General features: G+C 48.5%; 1 protein-coding gene across 1 annotated transcript in view; it reads right to left on the reverse strand.

Annotated features, from left to right (window-relative positions):
• The window catches only part of atp11a (ATPase phospholipid transporting 11A), a 302,919-nt gene that overhangs the window by 102,770 nt on the left and 173,298 nt on the right, over nucleotides 1-26,851 (reverse strand). The window contains exons 19-20 of the mRNA XM_085999881.1: nucleotides 23,816-23,961; nucleotides 7,674-7,733 (exon numbers count right to left, since the gene is read on the reverse strand). Of these exons, the coding sequence (XP_085856007.1) occupies nucleotides 7,674-7,733; nucleotides 23,816-23,961 (206 nt within the window). The remainder of the gene's footprint in view (nucleotides 1-7,673; nucleotides 7,734-23,815; nucleotides 23,962-26,851) is intronic.

A 26,851-nucleotide genomic window follows, 5' to 3' on the forward strand; every position in this document is an offset into this window, starting at 1 on the left:
TTGCAGGTGATTCTCTGGCTACGACTAGATAGAGAAGAATGGAACCAGGCGAGTGCAATCCCACCCAGCTGGACCAATGAGAGGCATTGTAGGAGGATGGAGTAGTCAACCATGTCAAAGGCTGCAGACAAGTTGAGAAGGATGAGGATGAATAGTTTACCTTTGTCACAGACAGAAAGGATGTCATTTGTGACTTTGACGAGAGCCGTTTCGGTACTGTGGCAAGGGCGGAAACCTGATTGGAGGGATTCAAACATGGAATTGCGGGAAAGATGGGCATGGATTTGGGGGGCAACAACACATTCAAGGACTATGGAGAGGAAAGGGAGGTTGGAGATGGGGGGCGGTAGTTTGCAAGGACAGAGGGGTCAAGGACTGTTTTTTTTAAGGAGGGGTGATGACGGCAGATTTGAGGGAATAGGGTCTCATGGACAAGATGAGTGTGGAGAGGTCATGAGGGGAGATCGGAGAGAAACTGGAAAAAGATGCAAGTTCAGGGCAAGGGCAGGGAGGTACCTTAGAGGAAGTCTGGCCCTGTGGGCATGGGGAAGGGAGGGAAGTGGCAGCGGCCGCTGAAAGGATGGTCTCAATCTTAGAGACAAAGAAGTCCATGAGCTCCTCACACTTGTTGTTGGAGATGAGGGTGGAGGAGACAGGGGAGAGCGGTTTAAGAAGACGACTAGCCGTAGAGAATAGAAGCCAAAGTTTATCTTTGTAATCCAGAATGATTCTGGAATAGTGAGCAGTGTTGGCAGACGAGAGCAGAACTAGCAGAAACTAGAACTAGGGGGCATAGTCTTAGAATAAGGGGCTGCTCTTTCAAAACTGAGATGAGGAGGAACTACTTCACTCACAGGGTGGTAGGTCCATGGAATATGTTGCCCCAAAAAGCTGTAGAAGCTACATCATTCCATAAATTTAAAACAGAAATAGACAGTTTCCTAGAAGTAAAGGGAATTAAGGGTTACGGGGAGCGGGCAGGAATTTGGACATGAGTCTAGGTTCGGATCGGTCATGGCCCTGTGGGTAGCGGAGCGGGCCCAGGGGCCGTGTAGCCTGATCCTGCTCCTATTTCGTGTGTCTAATTCTGTTAGATTCAGGAGATGGTTCTGTGATAGTAGATTGGCGGTTAGGATCAGATCAGCCATGATCTTATTGAATGGCGGAGCAGGCTCGAGGGGCCGATTGGCCTACTCCTGCTCCTATTTCTTATGTTCTTATGTTATGCTTTATGTGGTCCAGCCAGATCTGGTGATGAATGGCTAAACAATTGCATAATTATCCCTCTAGCTTACTAGCAATAGAACTGCCCCAGGGAACAGGTAGTTTGTGAATGATTAGGGAGATTGGTGCATTTCCACCAGTAATCTCTATTTAACAATTGTAACATAACTTTTCAGAGTAACTGCAAACTTGAGAAAGTTCAAAACACTTTGAAAGAAACTCCCTTTTTCCAGCACCAGGGCCGTAGGAATAGGTTGTAATTGTGTGAAAGAGAACTAATTAGTGGCAATTATCAACTGCTTCTGATGCAGGAGACAACAGGAAATGGATGCTGGAGTTAAACTACTAAGGGCATAGCCCTGAACAAAACCTTATACATAGGAAGAAAAGGAGATGAAAAACCTGCATTTATATTGGAACTTTTACATTCTTAGGACATCCAAAGCACTTCACAGCCAATGAATTAATTTTTAAAAAGTAGTCACTGTCTTATATAGGTAAACACAACAACAAATTTGTGTATAGCAAGGTCCCATGGACAGCACTGAACAAAATAATCAGATAATTTGTTTTGGTGGTGTTGGTTGAGGAATAAATGTTGGCCAGGACACCCGGGAGAACTCCTTTGCTCTTTGAACCGTGCCACAGGACCTTTTAAATCCACCTGAACAGGCAAACGGGGTGTTAGATTAACCATATCCAAAGGGCAGCACCTCCAACAATACAGCACTCCCTCAATATTGCACTGGGATGTTAGCCTAGATTATGTGCTCGAGTCCAACAGTGGGGCTGGAACTCACGACCTTCTGACTCAGAGGCAGGGGCTATTTGGGGCAGAATAGGTAGGAATCCCAGCCCTCAGCAGAGTCTATCCTTCCAGGAAACAACATAACCCTAGGATTTGGTGAGTGCCTTATTGCCAAGTTTGCTACTATTGACAAACTAAGACCAAAAATGACAGTGAGGTGGTAGAGGATTTTAGAAAAACAAATTTAAACTGCAAGAAGGGTGTGACAGAATACTAACTGGAAAACACGACTTAGGAACAGAATTACAGAATGGGGTCATTTTAACTTTGTGCGATCGTGTAAAGCGGGCGATAGCGAATCAGCAGCCCCGTTACACCTCTCCCCCAATCCTACCCCTACCCCCCCTTTCTTACCCTCCCCCCGTTTTTATTTCCATTGACTTCAAAGGAGCAACTTTAATTCAAGTTGGTGTTTTTTATTGTAATCTCAGCGGATCAATACCCTGTCCTATGGTATGTGTTGTCGCATGAAATTGATTGAACCACACTGTGGACGCTTTATTCTATTAATTTATATACTTCATGTGAAATAAACCAATCTGTTGGTTTACAATCAGCCTCATTTCATTGCATTGCTCTTCAGTTCACCTTCCATAAAGACAGGAAATATACCTGGAGCACTGGGAACAATTCTGCAAGGATATCCTGGCACTGGAGGCAGTGCAGAAAAGGGCAACAAATTGATACTGAGCTTAAGGAATCTGAGCTGTGATGAGAGGGTGAAGATCCCGGGATTGTTTACTCTGGAGAAGAGAAGGATGGGGGAGATGAGATTATTCATGAATTTAAGGTCCTTCAGGGAATCGATAAATTGAACCTGATCTGTTTGAGACTGACACAAACTCTAGAATCAGGAACCTGGGCTTGGGCTGAGTAGAGGGATGCGGGAGACAGTTTAGATTGAAGTGCTTTGTCCAGACAGCAGGTTAATGTGTGGAATGGACTGTCCGGGGACTGGGTGGGAGCAGAGAGTGTGGGAAAATGCCCTGGATAATTAGAGAGTTGTTTGAGGGAGTGGCGATTGAGGGGGATTCTATATAATGCAGCATCTTCAGATGGGGCAGACATGCTCCTCTACCTTCCATTGCTTGGCCCCGATTTTCTTACTTGCTACCCTTCAGTGTCAGTCTCCTGTAAATGTGAGCAAGAGCCACTCGCTGATTATCATCCAATTCCCCACAGCCACACTCTGTGCATCTGTGGCCATCTCAGAGCACATGATTGGTCGAGCACTCAGTCCGCGTGCACAATAATCGGTCCAGGGCCCGCACACCGGGGACGTGTGCACCGGGATCGCGCATCAGAGGCTCGCACGAACTGCAAACTTCTCTTCACTGACACTGGATGGAGAGAAGATGCTGCTGGTGGTCAAGACTGGAACGGTCCAACCACTGGAATCATTTCCAAGTAAATCTTGTCTTCCATTCACGCCTCCCCCCCTCCCCTGCCCCCAACGGATCAGTTCCAGGGATAACCTGGGACTTTCACCCAGTTTGCCCAAGAGTCTTGGGAGAACTCTCAGCAGCAAAGGCCCCTAAGACCCCAGAGATCAAAACCTTAAGCAGCAGCTCCGATAGCTGCACTGGGAGTTAAGACTACAAGCTGTATTGTTCACTGGGCTGGTGCTGCAGAGTAGCATTGCTCTGATGTTCCAGGAGTCTGTTGATGCTGATATCCCTCACAGGCAGAAGCCACCTGGTGCTGTGTTGATCCCGACCCTGGGATTCAGGACAGGGTCTGCGGATTTGGACACAGACAGCAGAATGTCTGCTCCACCAAACTAATGAGGGTGAGGAAGTTAAAGGAACTAACATTAGTAAAGAAAAAGTACTGGAGAAATTAACATAGAAGATAGGAGCAGGAGTAGGCCATTCGGCCCCTCGATCCTGCTCCGCCATTCAATGCGATCATGGCTGATCATCCAAATTCAGTACCTGGTCCCTGCTTTCTCCCCATACCCCTTCATCCCTTTGGCCTTAAGAAATATATCCAACTCCTTCTTGAATATATTTAATGTATTGGCCTCTACTGCCTCCTGTGGTAGAGAATTCCACAGATTCACCACTCTCTGGGTGAAGAAATTCCTCCTCATTTCTGTCCTAAATGGCCTACCCCTTATCCTTAGACTGTGACCCCTGGTTCTGGACTCCCCAAACATCGGGAACATCCTTCCTGCATCTAGTCTGTCCAGTACTGTCAGAATTTTATAGGTTTCAATGAGATCCCTTCTCATTCTTCTAAACTCCAGCGAGTACAAGCCCAATCGTCCCAATCTCTCCTCATACGTCATTCCTGCCATCCCAGGTATCAGCCTGGTGAATCTTCGCTGAACTCCTTCCATGGCAAGAACATCCTTCCTCAGATAAGGCGACCAAAACTGCACACAATACTCAAGGTATGGTCTCACCAAGGCCCTGTACAACTGCAGCAAGACATCCTTGTTCCCGTACTCAAACCCTCTCGCTACGAAGGCCAACATACCATTTGCCTTCTTAACAGCCTGCTGCACCTGCATGCTTACCTTCAGCGACTGGTGCACAATGACACCCAGGTCTCGTTGCACTTCCCATTCTCCCAATCTATTGCCATTCAGATAATAATCTGCCTTCCTGTTTTTGCCACCAAAGTGGATAACCTCACATTTATCCACGTTATATTGCATCTGCCAAGCTTCTGCCCAATCACCCAACCTGTCCAAATCAGAGTCTGCAAAGCGATATAGACAGGTTAAGTGAGTGGGCAAGAAGGTGGCAGATGGAGTATAATGCAAGAACATAAAAAATAGGAGCACAAATAGGCCACTTGGCCCCTCGCGCCTGCTCCGCCATTCAATAAGATCATGGCTGATCTTGGGCTCAAAGTCACTTCCCTGCCCGCTCCCCATAACCCCTCACTCCCTTATCTTGCAACAATCTGTCTATCTCCACCTTAAATGTATTTAATGACTCAACCTCCACAGCTCTCTGAGGCAGAGAATGCCACAGATTTACAACCCTCTGAGAGAAGAAATTCCTCCTCATCTCAGTTCTAAAACGGCAACACTTTATTCTGAAACTATGCCCCCGAGTTCTAGATTTCCCCACGAGGGGAAAACAGCCTCTCTAACTACCTTGTCGAGCCCCCTCAGTATCTTATATGTTTCAATAAGATCTGCTCTCATTCTTCTAAATTCCAATGAGTATAGGCCCAACCTGCTCAACCTTTCTTCATAAGTCAACCCCCTCATCTCTGGAATTGTGGGGAAATGTTAGTTTATTCACTTTGGTAGGAAGAATAGAAAAACAGAATATTTTTTAAATGGTGAGAATCTATTAAATGTTGGTGTGCAGAGGGATTTGGGTTGCCTTGTAAATAAAACACAGAAAGTTAGCATGCAGGTACAGCAAACAATTAGGAAGGCAAATGGCATGTTGGCCTTTATTGCAAGGGGGTTGGAGTACAAGAATAAGGAAGTCTTGCTGCAATTGTGCAGGGCTTTGGTGAGACCTCACCTGGAGTACTGTGTACAGTTTTGGTCTCCGTACCTAAGGAAGGATATACTTGCCTTGGAGGCGGTGCAACGAAGGTTCACTAGATTGATTCCTGGGATGAGAGGGCTGTCCTATGATGAGAGATTGTGTAGATTGGGCCGATATTCTCTGGAGTTTAGAAGAATAAGAGGTGATCTCATTGAAACATGCAAGATTCTGAGCGGGATTGACAGGGTAGATGCTGAGAAGTTGTTTCCCCGGCTGGATCCAAAATTGGCTTAGTGGCAGGAGGCAGAGGGTGATGGTCGAAGGTTGTTTTTCTGACTGGAAGCCTGTGTCCAGTGGTGTACCACAGGGATCGGTGCTGGGTCCTTTGCTGTTTGTAGTGTACATTAATGATTTAGATATCAACGTAGGAGGTATAATCAGTAAGTTCGCAGATGACACGAAAATTGGTGGAGTGGTAAATAGCGAGGAGGGAAACCTTAGGTTACAGGACAATATAGATGGGATGGTTAGATGGGCAGAACAGTGGCAAATGGAATTTAACCCTGGAAAGTGTGAGGTGATGCATTTTGGGAGGACAAACAAGGCAAGGGAATACACAATGAATGGTAGGATCCTAGGAAGGACAGAGGATCAGAGGGACCTTGGTGTGCATGTACATAGATCCCTGAAGGCAGCAGACAGGTAGATAAGGTGGTTAAAAAGGCATATGGGATACTTATATTCTATGCCTCGGCTAATGAAGGCAAGAGCAGGGAGGTTATGATGGAGCTGTACAAAACGTTAGTTAGGCCACAGCTGGAATACTGTGTGCAGTTCTGGTCAACACACTGTAGGAAGGATGTGATTGCATTGGAGAGGGTGCAGAGGAGATTCACCAGGATGTTACCTGGGCTGGAGTGCTTCAGCTATGAAGAGATTGGACAGGCTGGGGTTGTTTTCCTTAGAGCAGAGAAGGCTGAGGGGGGACCTGATTGAGGAGTACAAAATTATGAGGGGCATAGAAAGGGTAGATAGAAAGGAACTTTTCCCCTTAGTAGAGGGGTCAATAACCAGGGGGCATAGTTTCAAAGGTAAGGGGCAGGAGGTTTAGAGGGGATTTGAGGAGAAACTTTTTCACCCAGAGGGTGGTTGGAATCTGGAACTCACTGCCTGAAAGGGTGGTAGAGGCAGGAACCCTCACAACATTCAAGAAGCATTTAGATGAGCACTTGAAACACCACAGCTTACAAGACTATGGTCCAAGTACTGGAAAATGGGATTAGAATAGACAGGGATTGATGGACGGCGCAGACACGATGGGCCTCTTTCTGTGCTGTATAACTCTATGACTCTATGGCTGTAGAGTCTAGAATGAGGGGTTTCAGGAGAAGGGGTCAGCTATTTAGGACTGATGTGGAGAAAGTTCTTCACTCAGAGGGTGGTGAATCTTTGGAATTCTCTACCCCAGAGGGCTGTGGATGCTCAGTCGTTGAGTATATTCAAGTCTGAGATCGATAGATTTTTGGACTCCAGGGGAATCAAGGGATATGGGGATAGTGCAGGAAAGTGGAGTTCAGGTCAAAGATCAGCCATGATCTTATTGAATGGCGGAGCAGGCTCGAGGGGCCGTGTTGTTTAATCCTGCTCCTAATTCTTAAGTTCTTAAACTTACAGTGGGACTCCCGGAATTTCCGGACCTGGGATCCCGGTCTCAGTTTACGTCAATGCTGCTCCTGAATTGAGAGATGCAGCCCAGCAGTTCTTTTCTTTTTGACTTGCAATTCTACAGCACCTTTCACGACTTCAGGACGTCCCAAAGCGCTTTACAGCCAATGAAGCACTCTTGAAGTGTAGTCACTGTTGGGAAGGACCCGAGCTTTAAGTCAGCAACTGCCCCGACAGCTTGCATTCACCGATAACTGTGTGTGTGGGGAACAGCAGCCTGTGCTCAGGGTACAACAAATTAATACACTGATGTGAATCATCACTGTTTTGGTACAAATCTTACATCAGCCTGGGAAAGTGCAACTCACACAGCTCAAAATATATAAAGCCACTGCAGCACATGATCAACAAAGACTGCAACTGTGCTCCTTCCCTGTGTGATCGGCTAAGCTCACAGCAACGCTTCACTTCTCAAGCACAGAATGATGCAATGGTAAGAAATGGAGCAGAGTACTAACCTGCTGAGAAAATCCACAAAAGAACTGGTACAAAAACTGAGGAAATATGAAGCAAACATTCTGGAAAACAACAGAAATATGTGATGAGATAATTAAAACACCACAAATAATGACATCAGATATATTTCAAACCTACCCTTATTTAAGACTGCATTCACTTTCAATGTACTCATGAGACCATCTCCTTTAGCTGATGGATTAGCAAAGCTGGGAACATTTACAGTGGATGATTTTAGCCGGAGTACAGAAAGATTGCATGTTGCTTTTTTCACTAAAATTATCAACAGGAGAGTTGGTATTGACATGAAGCCCTGAAAGAAAACCCAGTAAAATATATGCAGAGGGAAGGCAGGTGATGCTATTGGAGCAAGATTCAAAAAAGAGCTCCTGTCCAAATAACAGCAGGACCAAAGGCCAGCCAGCAGGAGGTGAAACAAGTACAAATCAATTATATTCCATGAAGGAGACAAGCAAACGTACTGAAGGCCAAGTGTCTGGATGAATAGGGACACAAGATCAAAGATCAAAATAAGCATTTCACACTTTATACATGAGACAAGTGTAGTGCGAAAGACCACGAGACTGGCGCTTACCTTCAACAGGAGTTCTGCCTGAAAGTGCAGTGGGCCTAAAGTTAAGCTTGAGGGGTTAAATAACTAAACAACAATAACAACTTGCATTTATATAGCACCTTTAATGTAGTAAAACATCCCAAGGCGCTTCACAGGAGCGTTATCAAACAAAATTTAACACCAAGCCATATAAGGAGATATTAGGGCAGATGAGCAAAAGCTTGGTCAAAGAGGTAGGTTTTAAGGAGCGTCTTAAAGGAGGAGAAAGTGGTGGAGAGGTTTAGGGAGGGAATTCCAGAGCTTAGGGCCTCGACAGCTGAAGGCACGGCCACCTAAAATCAGGGGTGCGCAAGAGGCCAAAATTGAGGAGCGCAGAGATCGCGGAGGGTTGTCGGGCTGGAGGAGATTACAGAGATAGGGAGGGACGAGACCATGGAGGGATTTGAAATCAAGGATGAGAATTTTAAAATCAAGGCATTGCTTAACTGGGAGCCAATGTAGGTCAGTGAGCACAAGGGAGATGGGTGAACGGGACTTGGTGCGAGTTAGGATATGGGCAGCAGAGTTTTGGATGTCCTTAAGTTTATGCAGAGTGGAAGATGGGAGGCCAGCATTGGAATAGTCAAGTCTAGAGGTAACAAAGGCATGGACGAGAGTTTCAGCAGCAGATGAGCTGAGGCAAGGGCGGAGTCAGGCAATGTTACGGAGTTGGATAGAGGCAGTCTTGGGGATAGCATGGATATATGGTCGGTAGCCTATTTCTGGGTCAAATATGACACCAATTTACAAACAGTCTAGTTCAGCTTCAGACAGTTGCTAGGGAGAGGGATGGAGTCATTGGCTCGGGAATGGAGTTTGTGGTGGGGGCAGAAGACAATGGCTTCGGTCTTCCCAATATTCAGTTGGAGGAAATTTCTGCTCATCCAGTACTGGATGTCAGACAAGCAATCTGACAATGTAGGGACAATGGAGGGGTCGAGAGAAGTGGTGAGGTAGAGCTGGGTGTCATCAGCATACATGTGGAAATTGAAAGAGAGTCAGGCTGTGACAAAGGGGGGGGGGGTTGGGGGGGGAGAAGGGGTTCAGCCTGTGCTGCGAGGGGGGTGGTGAGAAAGAGAAACTGTGACAAGGGGGGGGGGGGGAGGGAGAGAGAGAGCCTGTGACAAGGGGGGAGGGGGATCAGCCTGTCACGGGGGTGTAACTGCCGGTATGCGCGGTCCTGGATGCTGCGCGTGTCTGAGACGCCCTCGTGTAGGAGTCTCTCCGACTGCTCACACTCAAGCTCATGGTTTGTGAACTCCAGGAGCTGGCGTCTCTCAGTCAGGTGATCACCTTGCAGACAGCGCGAGTCAGTGAGGGGGGGAAACGGGTGACTGTCCATCTGAGTGGGAAGAGTGAACAGGAGGCAGTGCAGGGGCCCCCAGGAGTGTTAAATTGACAAACAGCGATTCAGTGCCGAGTCCCTGTGACAATGTCAACAACTCGTAGGAGGAAAACTGGGTGCAAAGGGGCTGCCAAAGGGTGAGTCAGGTGCAGAAACGCAGCAGTAATTGGAGATTGCAGTCAGGGAACAGACAGGGGCTTTTGCAGCTGCCACTGAGGGCCTCAAGCTGCCAGGGTAACGGGGGGTGGGGGGATCATAGAGAAGGTGAGAAAGATGTTGGAGACGGAAGGGGAGCAGCCAGAAGTCATGGCTCATGTTGGAACCAATGCCACCAGATGGAACAGAATTGGAGTCCTGCCAAGGGAGTTTCAGCAATTAGGTGACAAAAGTGAGAGCAGGAAGCTCAGGATTATTCCCAGTGCCAGTCAGTATAGGAATAGTAAGGTAAGGGAGTTACACCTTCAGCTGGAGAGTTGGTAGGAGGGAAGGGTTCAGTTTCCTGGGATACTGGGACCAGTTTTAGGGCTGAATGGCTTGTAGAGGATGGGCAGGCTTCACTGGACAAGGCTGGGAACATTGTCCTTGCTGGGAGAGTAACTAGTTCTGTGGGGAGAGGTTTAAACCAGATGGTCGGGGGGGGGGGGGGGGAGGTGTGGGGGAAATGACAGAGCAGAAAGGAAAGCAAAAGGAACAAAGAGCACTGGAAGACAGGGGGACGCTTTCTGATCAGGCACTAGTCAGGCAGTCTGTATTAGCACTCCTCTAACTGTCAGTGTGCTGACCACAACAGCAGTGTCATCATTATTTACTGGATGGTGACAGTAGAACCTGACCCCATGTCTGGATAATGTTTCCAAGGGGCAGAATGTAGATGAGGAAAAAGAGGGGCCAAGGATGGATCCTTGGGGGACTCCAGAGGTGATGTTATGGGGGCAGAAGCTGTTAGATCTGTGATTCTTTAAATAGGATGTTTCCCCAAGAACTACACGGAGGCTGTAACTTAACAATCAACAGGTATTTACTGGAGTAGAGTAGTCTCAAGACTGAAGTACAGAAGCCTACTCTGGCTTTATATACAGGTGTGGTCACTGCCGGTACTACAGTATACAGGAGCTGTAAAACAGTTCTCTCTTAAAAGGTACATACACAACAATTCCTCCCCTTTTAGATTAACAGTACCATAACATTCATTTAACAATTAACATTTTTAACATGCAACATTAACTGAAAATAGTCCATTTATAGATTCAGTCTTTGGGGCGGCTTCCTGATCCTTTTGGGATAGCGCCTTTCCTGAGGTTCTTGTTCTTGGTGCGGAGGCGATTCTGGCCCCTTTTCGTCGGTTAGTTCATCGGTTTCCACTGGTTCGGAGGTATGTCGGGTTCATCCCAGGTACTCGAGACATGGAGTTGACTCGTTCCTGTGACGCTAAGATCTGATCGACGTGGCGTCTCACAATGTTCTCCCCGACATCCACTGTGTACATTAATGGCCCCTGCCTTGTGCATATCGTTCCGGGTTGCCATTTCTCTGTTCGGTAGTCACGGGCCAAGACTGGTTGTCCTACATTGAAGCTCCTTGTCGGCTTCTCATTGATGTGCTGGAATTGTTTATCCTCAACATTTCTTCGCACATTGGCTCTGAGCAAATCCAGGCGAGATCTCAACCTTCGGTTAAAGAACATCATGGCCGGGGTCTGGTTGGTAACTGCATGTGTCGCATTTCTGTAGGCTAATAGGAAATTGTCCACCTTATGCTCTAGTGGAATTTCATCGTCGCACATGGCCTTTATCGCCTTTTTAAAGGTTTGTACGAACCTTTCAGCCAATCCATTTGTGGCTGGATGATACGGGGCGGATGTGTAATGCCTTACCCCATTCCTTCTCATAAATTTTCGAAACTCTTCGGACACAAACTGTGGTCCATTATCAGAGCAAATCTGCTCTGGCAAGCTGATCCTGGCAAATATGGTCCGTAGGACTGCAATTGTTTTCTCTGTAGTGGTTGAGGACATTTTTATCACCTCAGGCCATTTCGAGTGAGCATCCACTGCTATTAAGAACATTGAGTCCATGAATGGACCAGCAAAATCAATATGCACCCATTGCCATGGAGAGGAGGGCCACTCCCATGGGTGTAGAGGGGCATGTGGTGGTGCATTTTGGACCTTCTGGCATCCTGAGCAGCTCTTGGTTAGGTCCTCGATTTGTTGATCGATCCCCGGCCACCACACATGAGCCCTAGCAAGGCTTTTCATTTTCACCCCTCCCAGATGACCTTCATGAAGCTCATTTAGCACTCTCTCCCTTAACTTGGGTGGAATCACCACTCGGGATCCACACATCACTGTCCCCTGGCATACTGACAGCTGTTCTCTTCTGGATGAGAATGCTGGCAACAGTGAGTCGCCATGTGTTGGCCATCCCCTCACCGTCAAATCATATACCCGAGACAGTGTCGGATCATTGCGGGTCTCCTTCTCTATATCCGCATTCGTTACTGGCAATCGTTCAATTATTGACAAATAAAATATCTCGATAGGGTCCACTGCTGGTGCTTCCTCCACAGTAGGCAGTGGCAGGCGTGATAGCCCATCAGCGTTTCCATGCTGTTTCGTGCCTTTATATTCTATTTCATATTGATTTGCCCCTAGAAACAGGGACCATCTTTGTAACCGTTGTGCAGTCATCATGGAACGCCCTTCTTAGGATTAAAGATGGAGACAAGTGGTTGGTGGTCAGTCAGCAAGGTGAACTTCTGCCCATACAGATAGTGGTTGAATTTTTTTACTCCCCATACTAGGCTGAGGGCCTCCCTGTCAATCTGGGCATAGTTGCGCTCGGCTGAGGTTCGTGACCGAGACGCAAAGGCTACTGGCCTCTTGATGCGCTATCAACAATACCAAAGACTACGAAATGGACTTATATGAAGTAGGCTTTTATTGACTAAGAACTAGAGCATGCCTCTGCTAGTGAATCCATCCTAAGAGCTCCCGGGGGAAGGGTGGTGAGTCACCTTTATACCCGGGGTTAGGGGTGGAGCCAGGGGCTGAGACATGCCTGGACTTGTACAGGGTTAACAATGGTTTACCACACAGGCATGTACAGGTTAACAGTGGTTTACCACATTCACCCCTCGTTTAAAAAGAGTCCGGCGGGGTGAAGTGTTTCAAAAGTTCGTATACGAAAGTCTCTCCGGGGGTCTTGTCTGCCGTAATGATCTTCGTGGTGCCGGTTGCGGCGGTTCTTTGCCCGCGGCCGCTTCTCGTGTGGGACGGAGCACTGGCGTGTCGTCCTCTCGGGGTAGGGATGGCACCGGCATGTCGTCAGTTCGTGGTAGACACCCCGGTGGTGCGTCGTGGGTAGTGGTGGTGGGTGGAGGTAGTGGATGGTGATCGATGGTGTTTCGGGTGGTACCTGAGGATGCGAGGTCTCGAATTGAGACTGTGTCCTCCCGCCCGTCAGGATACGCCACGTAGGTGTACTGTGGGTTGGCGTGGAGGAGGTGAACCTTTTCGACCGGGGGTCCGTCTTATGGCTCCTCGCGTGTTTCCTGAGCAGGACGGGTCCCGGAGACATCAGCCATGGCGGTAGTGATGTCCCCGAGGTGGATTTCCTGGGGAAGCCGAACATCTTCTCATGAGGGGTGGCGTTTGTGGCAGTACAGAGCAGTGATCGTATGGAGTGGAGCGCATCGGGGAGGACATCCTGCCAGCGGGAGATTGGGAGGCCCTTGGATTTTAGGGCGAGCATGGCGGTCTTCCACACCGTTGCGTTCTCCCTCTCTACCTGTCCGTTACCCTGGGGGTTGTAGCTGGTAGTCCTGCTCGTGGCTATGCCCTTCTCGAGCAGGTACTGGCGCAGCTCGTCGCTCATGAACGACGAGCCCCTGTCGCTGTGGATGTAATTGGGGAAGCCAAATATGGCGAACAGGTCGTGGAGGCACCTGATGACTGTGGCGCTGGTCATGTCCGGGCAGGGGATGGCAAAGGGGAAACGGGAGTACTCGTCAATAATATTGAGGAAGTACGTGTTGCGGTCAGAGGGGGGAAGGGGCCCCTTGAAATCAACGCTGAGACGTTCGAAGGGGCGGGTGGCTTTAATCAGGTGTGCCCTGTCTGGCCTATAAAAATGCGGTTTGCATTCGGCGCAGGCCTGGCAGTTCCTGGTCATGGTCCTGACCTCCTCGATGGAGTAAGGCAGGTTGCGAACTTTAATAAAGTGGAAGAACCTGGTGACCCCCGGGTGGCAGAGATCATTGTGGAGGGTCCGTAGCCTATTGACTTGTGCGTTGGCACATGTCCCATGGGATAGGGCGTCTGGGGGGCTCATTAAGTTTCCCGGGCTGGTATAAGATATCGTAGTTGTAGGTGGATAACTCGATCCTCCACCGCAATATCTTATCATTTTTGATTTTCCCCCTTTGTCTGTTGTTAAACATAAATGCTACTGACCGTTGGTCAGTGAGCAGGGTGAAACGTTTACCGGCCAGGTAATGCCTCCAGTGCCGTACAGCCTCCACTATCGCCTGGGCCTCCTTCTCGACTGAGGAGTGTCGAATTTCGGGGCCCTGGAGGGTCCGTGAAAAGAAGGCCACGGGTCTCCCCGCCTGGTTAAGGGTTGCGGCTAGGGCGAAGTTGGATGCATCGCTCTCCACTTGGAAAGGGATGGACTCATCCACTGCGTGCATTGTGGCCTTCGCAATGTCCTCTTTTATGAGGGTGAAGGCCGCACGGGCCTCTGCCATCAGGGGGAAGGAGGTTGACTTGATGAGGGGCCGGGCTTTGTCCGCATAGTTGGGCACCCACTGGGCGTAGTAAGAGAAGAACCCTAGGCATCTCTTCAGGGCTTTTAGGCAGTGGGGGGGGGGGGGGTAGTTCCAAGAGGGGGCGCATTCGGTCGGGGTCGGGGCCGATGACTCCGTTTTCCACCACGCAGCCAAGAATAGCGAGGCGCGCGGTGCGGAACATACATTTTTCTCTGTTGTATGTCAGATTCAGCCGTTGGGCCGTACGGAGGAATTTTTCTAGGTTGGCGTCGTGGTCCTGCCGGTCATGGCCGCAGATGGTGACGTTGTCTAGATAGGGGAAGGTGACCTGCAGCGCGTTCTGGTCAACCATCCGGTCCATCTCCCTTTGGAAGACCGAGACCCCGTTGGTGACGCCGAAGGGGACTCGGAGGAAGTGGTAGAGGCGACCGTCAGCCTCGAAGGCCGTGTACTGGCGGTCCTCAGGCCTGATGGGGAGCTGGTGGTATGCCGACTTCAGATCAATCGTCGAGAATACCCGGTATTGTGCTATCTGGTTGACCATGTCAGATATGCGGGGAAGTGGGTATGCGTCTAATTGCGTGTATCGATTGATCGCCTGGCTGTAATCAATAACCAGGCGCTGTTTTTCGCCGGTCTTTACTACCACCACTTGGGCTCGCCATGGGCTGGTGCTGCCCTCGATAATCCCTTCCCTCAGGAGTCTTTGTACTTCTGATTTAATAAAGCTCCTATCCCCGGCACTGTGCCGCCTGCTTTTAGTAGCAATTGGCTTGCAGTCTTTGGCAAGGTTAGCGAACAACGGGGGGGGGTTTGACCTTCAGGGTGGACAGGCTGCATACTTTGCGCGGCGCCGTGTTTAAATTCTGCTGGCTGCAGACTGTAAGTGGGGGCAGGGGCCCGCCATATGCCATCGTGACGCTCTCCAGATGGCACTGGAAGTCTAATCCTAGCAGTACGGGAGCGCAGAGCTGTGGCAGGACGAGGAATTTAAACTCTCTGTACTCCACGCCGTTCACTGTCAGAGTCGCTACACAGTAGCCACCGACGTCCGCCGTATGGGACTTTGAGGCCATAAAGACCTGGTGGCGTGTGCGCATAACCGATAGGGAGTAGCGTCGCACCGTGTCGGGGTGGATGAAGCTCTCCGTGCTTCCGCAGTCGAAAAGGCAATTTGTGGCATGGCCATTTACCTTTACGTTCATCATGGACCTGGCTAGTTGATGGGGCCTAGATTGGTCCAGGGTGATGGAGGCCATCGTCGAGGTCGGTGGGTCGCTGTAGTATTCGCCGGCGCCGAGGGCCTGGTCCCGAGATGGTGTCCAAGATGTCGGCTCCCCCTCGGCTGGTGGTGTCCAAAATGGCGGCCCGCATGGCTCACACGTGGTTGGTGGGGTCCAAAATGGCGGCCTGTACGGTTCACACGCGGCGCTGCTGGAATTGGGGGTCGATTTCGCCTTGCACACTCTCGCGTAGTGGCCTTTCTTGCCGCATTTGGAGCAGGTCGTGTCCTTTGCTGGGCATTGCTGTCCATTGCTGTCTGGGGTGCTTGGCCTGGCCGCAGAAGTAGCATTTCTGGCCTCTGGTCATTGCAGCTGTAGTTGGGCTGCTGGCGGCTTGTGGCCTTACCGGGTCCCAAGATGGCTGCTCCCGTGGCATCCACGTGGCCATCCGGTCAGGGGGGTAGGCGTCCATGTTCTGGAGGGCCACGTCTAATGAGTTAGCGAGGGCCACGTCTAACGAGTTAGCGAGGGCCACCGTCTTCTGCAGGTCGAGCCCCCTCTGTTCTAGCAGCCTCTGCCGAGTATAGTTGGACCTGATGCCGGCTACGTAGGCGTCTCGGATCAGGTCTTCCGTGCATTCCTTGGCCGTCGCCGCTTTGCAATTATAGTCCCGGCCGAGGACTCTCAGTGCCAGTAAATATTCAGCGCCCGATTCCCCGGGGCGCTGTTTTCGGGTAGCCAGGAGGTGTCTGGCGTAGACCTCGTTAACAGACCTCACGTATTGTTCCTTTAGCGTCGCGATAGCGGCCGCGTAAGTAGTGGCGTCTCGGATGATCGAGTAGACTCGGTGGCTCACCCGTGAGTTCAAGACAAGCCGTTTCGCGTCATCTGTAGTGACAGTAGTGCTGGAGGCCCCCAGGAAGGCTTCGAAACAGCTCAGCCAGTGTTCAAAGTTATTGGCTGCATCTGCTGCTTGAGGATCCAGGTCTAAACGTTCCGGCTTCAAGATTTGCTCCATGTTGAAAATTAGTCAATAAAATTGATGCGCTATCAACAATACCAAAGACTACGAAATGGACTTATATGAAGTAGGCTTTTATTGACTAAGAACTAGAGCATGCCTCTGCTAGTGAATCCATCCTAAGAGCTCCCGGGGGAAGGGTGGTGAGTCACCTTTATACCCGGGCTTAGGGGTGGAGCCAGGGGCTGAGACATGCCTGGACTTGTACAGGTTAACAGTGGTTTACCACACCTCTCCAACCCGTCTGGGAATTTGTGCGACAGCACCGCTCCAATACCATAGGGTGATGCATCACATGCCAAACGAATTGGTAGTGCTGGGTTGAAATGGGCCAACACCTCTTTTGATGTGATCAATTCTTTACACTTCTGGAAAGCTCATCTACGTTCGTCATTCCACTTCCATGGCACCCCTGTTTGCAGTAGGGTGTTCAGTGGGTGTAATACCGTGGACAAATTTGGTAAGAACTTATGGCAGTACTTTACCAGCCCGAGGAACGACCTCAGTTGTGACACATTTTCCGGTGCTGGAGCCTTGACTACTACCTCAATCTTTTATGGGGACTTATGTAACCCCTCTTCATCGATGACGTGGCCACAATACGAGATCTGCTTCTGGAAAAACTCGCACTTGTGGCGATTAGCTCGTAGCCCATATTCCTTTAATCTAGTGAGCACCTTCTCCAAGTTGGCGAGGTGATCACTGTCATTTTCGCCCGTGACCAGGATGTCGTCCAAATAACACTGGGTCCCTGGAATCCCTTGCAGGACTTGATCCATCACCCTTTGCCAAATAGCCGGAGCCGATGCTACCCCAAACACCAGCCGGTTGTATTGATAGAGACCTTTGTGAGTGTTGATTGTGAGGTATTGTTTCGAGGCTTCTTCTACCTCCATTTGCAAGTACGCCTGGGCTAGATCAATTTTGGTGAAGTGTTTACCTCCAGATAGCGAGGCGAAAATATCCTCAATTCGTGGAAGCGGATATTGTACCGTGTGAAGGACTGGGTTCACTGTCACCTTAAAATCCCCACAGATGCAGACCTTCTTTGGTTCCCCAGGCATATTACTCAACGACCTCTTCATTACAGGAACGATGGGTGTAGCCCACTCGCTCCAGTCTACTTTGGACAGTACTCCTGAACGTTCCAACCCTTCCAGCTCTGCTTCGACGGCTGGTCTGATCGCATAAGGCACTGGTCTGGCCTTAAGAAACTTTGGGCTTGCATTTTCCTCTATTTTAATCGTTGCTGTTATGCCTTTTAGTGTTCCGAGTCCCTCCTGGAACACTTCTTTTGCGTCAGTTAGCATTTTTGACAGTCGTCCAGGTGTGACGTCATCATCCTTTTTGGCCTCAGCCTTCAGTGCCTGTATGGAATGCCAATCTAATTGTATCTTCCGGATCCATTCACGTCCTAGCAGTGGTGGTCCTCCATCTGGCAATACATATAAGTCCATTTTAGGTATTTCCTGGCCTTTGTATATCACTTTCACCCTTATTTTTCCTTTGGGGTAGACTTTTTGCCCTGTGTACATCTTCAAGACAATCTCTGTAGCTTTCAAGGGTACATGTGAAAATAGCAGCTTGTAGTCCCTTTGCTTTACGACTGTTAGGGCTGATCCTGTGTCCAATTCCATTTTCACTTGGACTCCATCTATCTTAAGTGTAACCCAGATAGTCTGGTGATCCTCCATTTTGGTTACCTTATGTAGTTTCAGACAACCCAGCTCCTTGCTTCCGGAGTCGGTGTCACTTTTCTGTTCGTCTGAACTACTGTCCATCACCTTGTGTACCTTTTTGTACTTCTCCTGTGGAGATTTCTTACTGTTGGTTTTCTTCCCAGACCTGCAGACTCTTGCTATGTGTCCTGCTTTTCCACACTGTCTGCACACTTGGTCCTTGAACCAACAATCCTTCTGGTCGTGTGTTGTTCTGCCGCAGCGATAACACTTCCCTGTTCCATAGGACATTTCATTGGTGCCATATTCTTGCGGTCTCCATTGTGTCTCTGCAGCGCCCCTTGCGGCTGCTTCGTGTGATACTGCCATACTGAAAGCCTTGTCCAACGTAAGATCCTTTTCTGATAGAAGCCGTTTCTGGGTTCCTTCACTTTGAAGCCCACACACAAACTTGTCCCTTAACGTATCTGCTAGTCCCACTCCAAACTGGCAGTGTTTCGATAGCTTGCGCAGTTCCGTTAAGTACTCAGCATTGCTTTCGTCTTTGTGTTGGTTCCTTTTATGGAACTTAAATCGTTCTGCTATCAGCAGCGGTGTGGGGTTTAAGTGGTCCTGTAGGATTTCTACTATGCTTTCGAAATTCTTATTCACAGGCTTCTCTGGGGTTATTATGGGTTACTGCGAAACCTAAGTTTTTGCACCCATGGAATTTAACAAAACCAGTGCTTTCCTAGCATCTGGCACTTCATTCGCCCTGCAGTACACCTCAATACGTTCCACATATGTCGCCCAATCTTCGACTTCATTGTCGAACGTAGAGATACTGCCACTCTTCAGCATCCCTGGGTGTGATTTAACTGTCAAAAATGGCGTCTCCCACGCTTTCCCTTCTTCCCGCGCTCGCCCTTCTTCTCCACTGCGGCTTCTAAAAATGGCGTCTCCCACGCTCTTCCTTCTTCTCCGCGGCTCAATGGTGTCTCCCGCGCTCTCCCTTCTTCTCCCCGCGGACACTGTTCAGCCCTTGAGCCCTGGCTGTGCTCTGCGCGTTTTTTTTTTCTGTGCGCCTTTCCCGTTTCCGCCGCTCGGTCTTGAACCCGGCTGCTGCTTTACCCCCTCTCTCTCCGTTTTGTTTTTCCTCGACGCCGCTCGGTTTTCAACCCCTGGCTGCGCCCTGTGCGCTTCACCCTCTATCTTACCCCGTCGACGCTGCTCGGCTTTTTCTCTGCCGTCGGTCGGCTCCAGCCGCCGCTGTCCGGGAAGGGTCTGCGCGTTACCTGTCGTCAGTCTGTTGCTGATCGTCGTGGCTGGGGAACCAAGCCCGGCTCTCCACAGCCTCCCCTGCGATGTTCACTCTCTGCTGGACGACTGGGCGGTTGCTCTTGGTCGACGCCCGTGTTTCTGGCCTCGACTTTCTTCCACCGCCCTCCCGGAGTGAATCCTCGAAGGGAAATGCAGAGTTGCAGGTAGATTCGAATCGACACTCGTCGCCACTGTTAGATCCGTGATTCTTTAAATAGGATGTTTCCCCAAGAACTCCACGGATGCTGTAACTTAACAATCAACAGGTGTTTACTGGAGTAGAGTAGTCTCAAGACTGAAGTACAGAAGCCTGCTCCGGCTTTATATACAGGTGTGGTCACTGCCGGTACTTTACAGTATACAGGAGCTGTAAAACAGTTCTCTCTTAAAGGTACATACACAACAGAAGCCATTGCTGGAGATGCTCTGGCTATGATTAGGTAGTAAAAGTCGAACCAGGCGAATGCAGTCCCACCCAGCTGGACAACGGAGGAGAGATGTTGGAGGAGGATGGAGTGGTCAACCGTGTCAAAGGCTGCAAACAGGTCAAGAAGGATGAGGAGGGATAGTTTACCACGGTCACAGTCACATAGGATGTCATTTGTGACTTTGATAAGGGTCATTTCAGTGTTGTGGCAGAGATGTGAACCTGACTGGAGGGATTCAAACATGGAGTTGCACGAAAGATGGGCACAGATTTGGGTGGCAACAACACATTTAATAGGGAGAGGAAAGGGAGGTTGAAGTTGGGGTAGCAGTTTGCAAGGACAGAAGGGTCAAGAGAAGGTTTTATTTGAAGATGTAGTGTGATGGCGGTTTTGAAAGTGAGAGGGACAGTAGCTGAGGGGAACCATTTACAACATCATCCAGCATGGGCACCTGGAAAGGAAGCTGGATGGTCGACAGTTTAGTAGGAATAGGGTCAACAGAACAGGAGATGAGCTTGGAGAGGGCATGAGGGGAGATAGAGAAACGCGGGTTCAGGGCTAGGACAGGGGGAGCCTGGAGGGAGGTTTGGCTCGATAGGTAAGGAGAAAGAGAGAATCATCAGAAGCAGGTGAATGCATGGTCTAAAGCTTAGTGATAAAGTTCTCCATGATCTTCTCGCACTTGTTAGAGGTGAGGGTTGTGGAGGTGGGGAGAGAAGAGAAGAGAAGCCGGGGGGTTATCTTTGCATTCCAGGATGATACTGGAGTTGTAGGGAAGAGGTGTGGGAGCTGCAGGAACCTGATTGGAGTGATTCAAACATGGAGTTGCAGGAAAAATTAGCACAGATTTGAGAGGTGAAAACACGTTCAAGGACTTAGGAGTGGAAAGAGAGGTTGTAGATGGGGTGGTAGATTACAAGGATGGAAGGGGTCAAGGGTGGGCTTTTTGAAGAGAAGGCTGATGAAGGCAGTTTTGAAAGGGAAGGGGACAGTACCTTAGGAAATGGAACTTCTTTCAATGTCAGCTAGGATGGTGGCTACAAAGGAAAGTTGGATTGTCAGCAGTTTAGTGGCAATGTGGTCAAATGATCATGAGGTGGGCCTCATGGCGAGATGAGCTCGAAGAGGGCATGAGGGGGAATAGGAGAGAAACATGGGAAAGATGAGAGTTCAAGGCTAGGGTGGGGTGAGGCTTGGGGGTTAGATACTAGAAGAGATATAAGAGATTACAATGGAGGATAGAATAGATGGTTGAAAAACTGTCAAATTCACTTCCAGGGTTAGGAACACAGGAACATTTTTAGGCCATTCAGCCCCTCAAGCTTGTTCTGGCCCGTGATTAGATCTTGGCTGAAATGTACCTCAACTCCATTTACCTGCTTTTACTCCACAGCCCTTGATACCTTTACCTAACAAAAATCTATTGATCTCAGTCTTGAAAGTTTCAATTGACCCCCAACATCCACAACCTATTGGGGGAGTGAATTCCAGATTTAAACTATCCTTCATCAGATCAAGTGCTTCCTGATTTTGTTACTGAACGGCCTAGTTCTAATTTCAAGATTATGGTTGAGGCAGTAACAGTGTCAATATTCAAAATTAGATTGGATAGGTGGCTGAAAGAAAAGGGGCTGAAGAGATATGGGAACAGGATGGGTAAACGTGATTAGACTATCTCCTCACGTGAAGGGCAAGCATTGACGCACACTCGGGCCGATGACCAGTTTCTGTGTTGTAAGCTCGATGCACGTATTTCTATGTACAAACCACTTATAATGGGTAAATTTAAAGGGATGCAGCATCTTAACAAACCATCAGCATTTGAGGATAAAAACTTTGATAGCTTTTAGGTGTTTGGGCTACTGTTGGCAGTGCCCACTCCACAGTGCATTTTAGCTGCAGGTATCTTTTCAGCAGATGGCTGTTTTCTGAATAAGAGTCAATGTAGCCAGTTCCACACAGTAATTGCCAGGTATGTGCAGATTGACCTGTGTGGGAAGTGTACACAGTCTGCCTCTGTGCCCGACTTGTCCAGTATCCCTCCATTGCTCTGCGTCAAAACTAGGTATCATCAGCAGCAGCAATAACCATCTCCAACTTGAGAAAGCCTAACCATCTCACCATGGCATTCAATGACATTATCACCCAATCTCCCACCATCACCTCCAAAAAACTTCCGAAAGAGGAATTCACAATGGAAAACCCATTGTCCCAATACTGAGGATGTACCAAAAAATGTACGTGCCAGAACACTTGGCACAACTAAATGGAAACAGTAAGAGAAACAAAAAAAAGAAAAAAGGCTCCAAAATAGCCTTAAAACACTGTACGCATCTTACAATAGGGCTGCTTAAATGCACTTCTGTAAAAGGACACCCTAACAGCCTTGGACAGGCATTTTATAAAGGCAGGTAGATAATGGAGCACTATACCAGGTGAAACACTAGTTCATTAATCCTCAAAGTTAAGAAACCCAATGCCATCTGGGACAGAGCAATTTGCTTTGATCAGAAACATATTTTACCCCCCTCAGGATGTGGGTGACAATGGCTCAGCTGCATTTATTACCCATCCATAGTTGCCCCAAGGTGGTGGCAGACAGCCTTCTGCTCAACCACTGCAATCCTTGTGGTGATGGAGCTCCTACAATGGTGTTAGGCATGGAATTCCAGATTTTGATCCAGTGCTGACCAAGGAACAGCGTATGTCCAAGTCAGAAATAACAACAGAAAATGCTGGAAAAACTCAGCAGGTCAGGCAACATCCGTGGAGAGAAATTTGAGTTGACGTTTCGGGTCAGGATGTGTGAGATTTGGAGGGGAACTTGAAAGTTATGGTGTTCCCATGACATTGCTACTCTTATCCTTCTCAGTGGTAGAGATTGAGGGCTGGGAGGGTTTTGTGATTCTTGAAATGTGTTGCAGCTGCATCTGTCCAGTGAGTTGTGAGTGTCCCATTACACTCTGACTTGAACCTTGTAGCTGATGGAGAGGCTTTGAGGGGCACCCAGCCTCTGCCTTGCTCTTGCATCCAATATGTTGATGTGGCTGGTCCAGTTAAACTTTTAGTCAGTGGTGATCCCCATGTTGTTTGAGGGACCTGGTGATGGTGATATCGTTGAAATTCATGGGAGGTAGTTGGGTGTTTTTATTAAGATAATAACTAACAATAAATTGGCCACCGTGTCTGGTGCCAGTGAAACCCACCTGAAAATGCGATGGGATGGTAACAGGGCAAAAATTTCACTTAGCAGATTGTTGTCCACTTCTCCAATTGTTTGCCAATTTTATGCCTGATTAATATCAATTTAAAAAGAAACTGAGGCAGAATAATTGTCAGTACGTAGAGTGCCAAATACTAACCATCACAGCACATTTAAAATATCTTCAGCGATTGGGGAAAAATAAGAATGATCTTTCTTGCATTTGACCTGAGACACAAGTCCATATTTCTGATGGTTCTCAGCCATTCCTAGTTATTTGATACAAGTCTGGTTCTAATATGACTGAAACCCATGAGGTACTTCCCTAGCCATTCAGTAATGGCACTTCTAACTTTGCTTCCTCCTATTGCACACACAAATGAATGATAGCACACCAGTAAGTGTTCCACTGTTGAAAGTGTAATACCACACAAAACTTCACTATTGTTTAGTGCAGTACAGATCCGATGGTATTTGGGTCAGTGATTATAGATTTACTTTAAACACAGACTGAAAAGCGTTCCATTCAATTCATTTTCCTTAAAAAAATTAAATTGATGCACTCACCTTGTAGAAGAAATACTGGACGAGTTGGGCGATTCGAATGTAATAATAATGGCCATGGACAAGTAGCAACTTCTTGAGATGTTTAAACTTGGGAATACAATAATCACTGTTTCGTGCAGCTTGACGACCTTCCTTCCCCAAAATACCTGGAGAAACAAAACCTAAGGTGGGCAAAGACTCAAAGAATGACAGCAGTCACACCAATAAAAGGGGAATTCGAAAAATTTGCTTTTTACCTTGCTGTTTATATCAATATATCCCCCTCACTGTCCCTTGGCTCGGTTTATATGAGTATATAATTTAGGTAGGTACACTGGGCTAGGGTCAGAGTCAGAGCAGAACCTCTGCCCGTGACCTGCGACACTGACATTGCTGGAATTCACAGGGTTCAACTCGTTTACATATACAGTATTTAGGCAGCCTAGGAGTGTAAAATGTGAGAAATACTCTGCTAAGAAGTGAGGAAACTTGTTGCTACAGGATTCAAAAGCAACAGCTCCCCCAAGGGCCAGCAGCTGAGTAATTTATCTTCCAGCATTGGTCAGCATGCTGTATTCTATTGGATATTTACCTTTCTGCTTCTGCAAGAAGATATTGAGAAGGCGCAGAATTTTCCAGGTACGAGTGACTTCATGGCAGCCTCTTCAACACGTGTCAGATGTCCCAGATTATTCTCTGCGACCAAAACACCCAACGCACAGAGTTCAGAATTACTCGGACGCTGACCAAAAGGTATTGTGGAGCTGGTGAGGACACGCAGGGAAAGAACGCTGGATCACACACTGGAAGAAACCAGTGAAAGGCAGTGTGAGAGCTATGTGGGGGGAGGGGCCAATGCCACGTGAGGAAGTGATGCTTCATCAGTGAGGAACTGAGTCTTGGTTAGATCCCATCTGGAGTACTGTGTCCAATTTTGGGCACTGCATCTCAGGAAAAATATATTGGTCTTGGAGTAGGTGGTTGGAGATTCAGTATGACACCAGGACATGAAGAGTTAAATTATAAGAACAAGTTGCATTAACTTGGTTTATATTCCTTTGAGTTTGAAGGGTAATCTAATAGAGGTCTTTAAAAAGATGAAGGGATTTGATGGGGTAGAGTCTATTTCCTCTGGCAGGGGAATCCAGAACAAGGGGGCATAACCTTAAAATTAGAGCTAAGCCGTTCAGGGGTGATGTCAGGAAACACTTCTTCACCCAAAGGGTAGTGAAAATCTGGAACTCTCTCCCCCAAAAGGCTGTGGATGCTAGGGGTCAATTGAAATTTTCAATACTGAGATCGATAGATTTCTGTTAGGTAAGGTTATTAAGGGATATGGAGAAAAGGTGGGTAAGTAGAGTTGAGGTACATTTCAGCCATGATCTAATATAATGACTAAACAGGATTGAGGGGCTGAATGGCCTCCTCCTGTTAAACAGAGAAGATAGGAGCAGGAGTAGGCCATTCGGCCCCTCGAGCCTGCTCCGCCATTTAATGAGATCATGGCTGATCATCCAAATTCAGTACCCTGTCCCTGCCTTCTCCCCATATCCCTTGATCCCTTTAGCTTTAAGAAATATATCCAACTCCTTCTTGAATATATTTAATGAATTGGCCTCCACTGCCTTCTGTGGTAGAGAATTCCACAGGTTCACCACTCTCTGGGTGAAGAAATTCCTCCTCATCTCAGTCCTTAGACTATGACCCCTGGTTCTGGACTCCCCTGCCATCGGGAACATCTTTCCTGCATCTAGTCTGTCTAGTCCTGTCAGAATTTTATAAGTTTCAATGTTCCTATGTCTGCTGGCACCTGGGAAATTCCTTCACCTAATGTGGTTACTCTTGTTCCAGGAGAAAATGGCACATAATGCCCAGGAGAGATGGTTGGGAGGGGGGAAAAGAGGACTTTTCCATTCCCCACTGGATTTAATTCTCATGGATCCTGATCTGAAAAGAAGGATTTTTGATAAACACCACACGGGGTCCATCTCCCAGAACGTGCAGATGGTAGGCACCATGTGGAGTCCACTGCCCTCATACAAGGTGACACCAGGACAGCATTTTCCTCATTGCAGATTGTGGTAAACCACTGTTGTTGGTATTGTTGTTCACCACTGTTGTTAGTACTGTTGTTCACTGTTAGTACTGTTGTTCACTCTTGCATATTGTTGTGCTTGTCTGTGCATGCCTCAGCTGACTCCGCCCCTGGTTCCACCCTCATGGCTGGGTATAAAGGTCGCTGCTCGGCAGCCTCCGGCCCTTTTGGATACCAGGCAACCACAAGAGGCATGCTCTGTTCTTTGGTAATAAAAGCCTGTTTATTACTTTCTCAATCTCCAGTCTTTTGTAGCAATTGATAGTGCATCAATTTTATTACCAAAGTTAAATGTTGGCTGCGGATGCTGATCAACCGATGGCGCAAAACGCTGAGCAGCAGGCGCTGCTGCGAGCCCTCAGACCAACATGCCTGGACCTAGACCCCCAAGAAGCGGGTTCGTCGACTAAATTTGCACAATGGCTGCGTTGCTTTGAGGCGTATCTGGAAGCCTCGACCGTGACTCTTGATGAAAATAAACTGAAAATCCTGGCCTCGAAGGTGAGCCACCAAGTCTATACTTTAATCCAAGATGCGACGACCTACGCGGCGGCTATCGACCTACTGAAAGGGCAGTATGCACGCCCGGTTAACACGGTCTATGCCAGGCACCTTTTAAGATCTCGCAGACAGCAGCCCGGGGAATCGGTGGAGGCCTTCCTACGGGCACTGCGGGTACTCTGACGCGGCTGCGACTGCAAGGAAGTATCGGCCGCGGCACATGCGGAGGGACTGATACGAGACGCTTTCGTTGCGGGTCTAAGGTCCGACTACTCCCGGCAGAGGCTGCTGGAGAAGGGTGAAATAGACCTGACAAAGGCAGTGTCCCTCGCGCTCTCGCTCGACGCGGCCCACAGAAATATGGACGCTTTCTCCCCTAATCGCCCCGCGCCGTGGACGCCGCAATCTTGGGCCATGGGACCGCCACCTCCGACTGCTGCAGCGATGTCCAAGGCACAAAA

The sequence above is a fragment of the Somniosus microcephalus genome, chromosome 10 (assembly GCF_052327205.1).
Source record: "Somniosus microcephalus isolate GS21.2 chromosome 10, FLI_Smic_1.0, whole genome shotgun sequence".
Classification (NCBI taxonomy): Eukaryota; Metazoa; Chordata; class Chondrichthyes; order Squaliformes; family Somniosidae; genus Somniosus; species Somniosus microcephalus.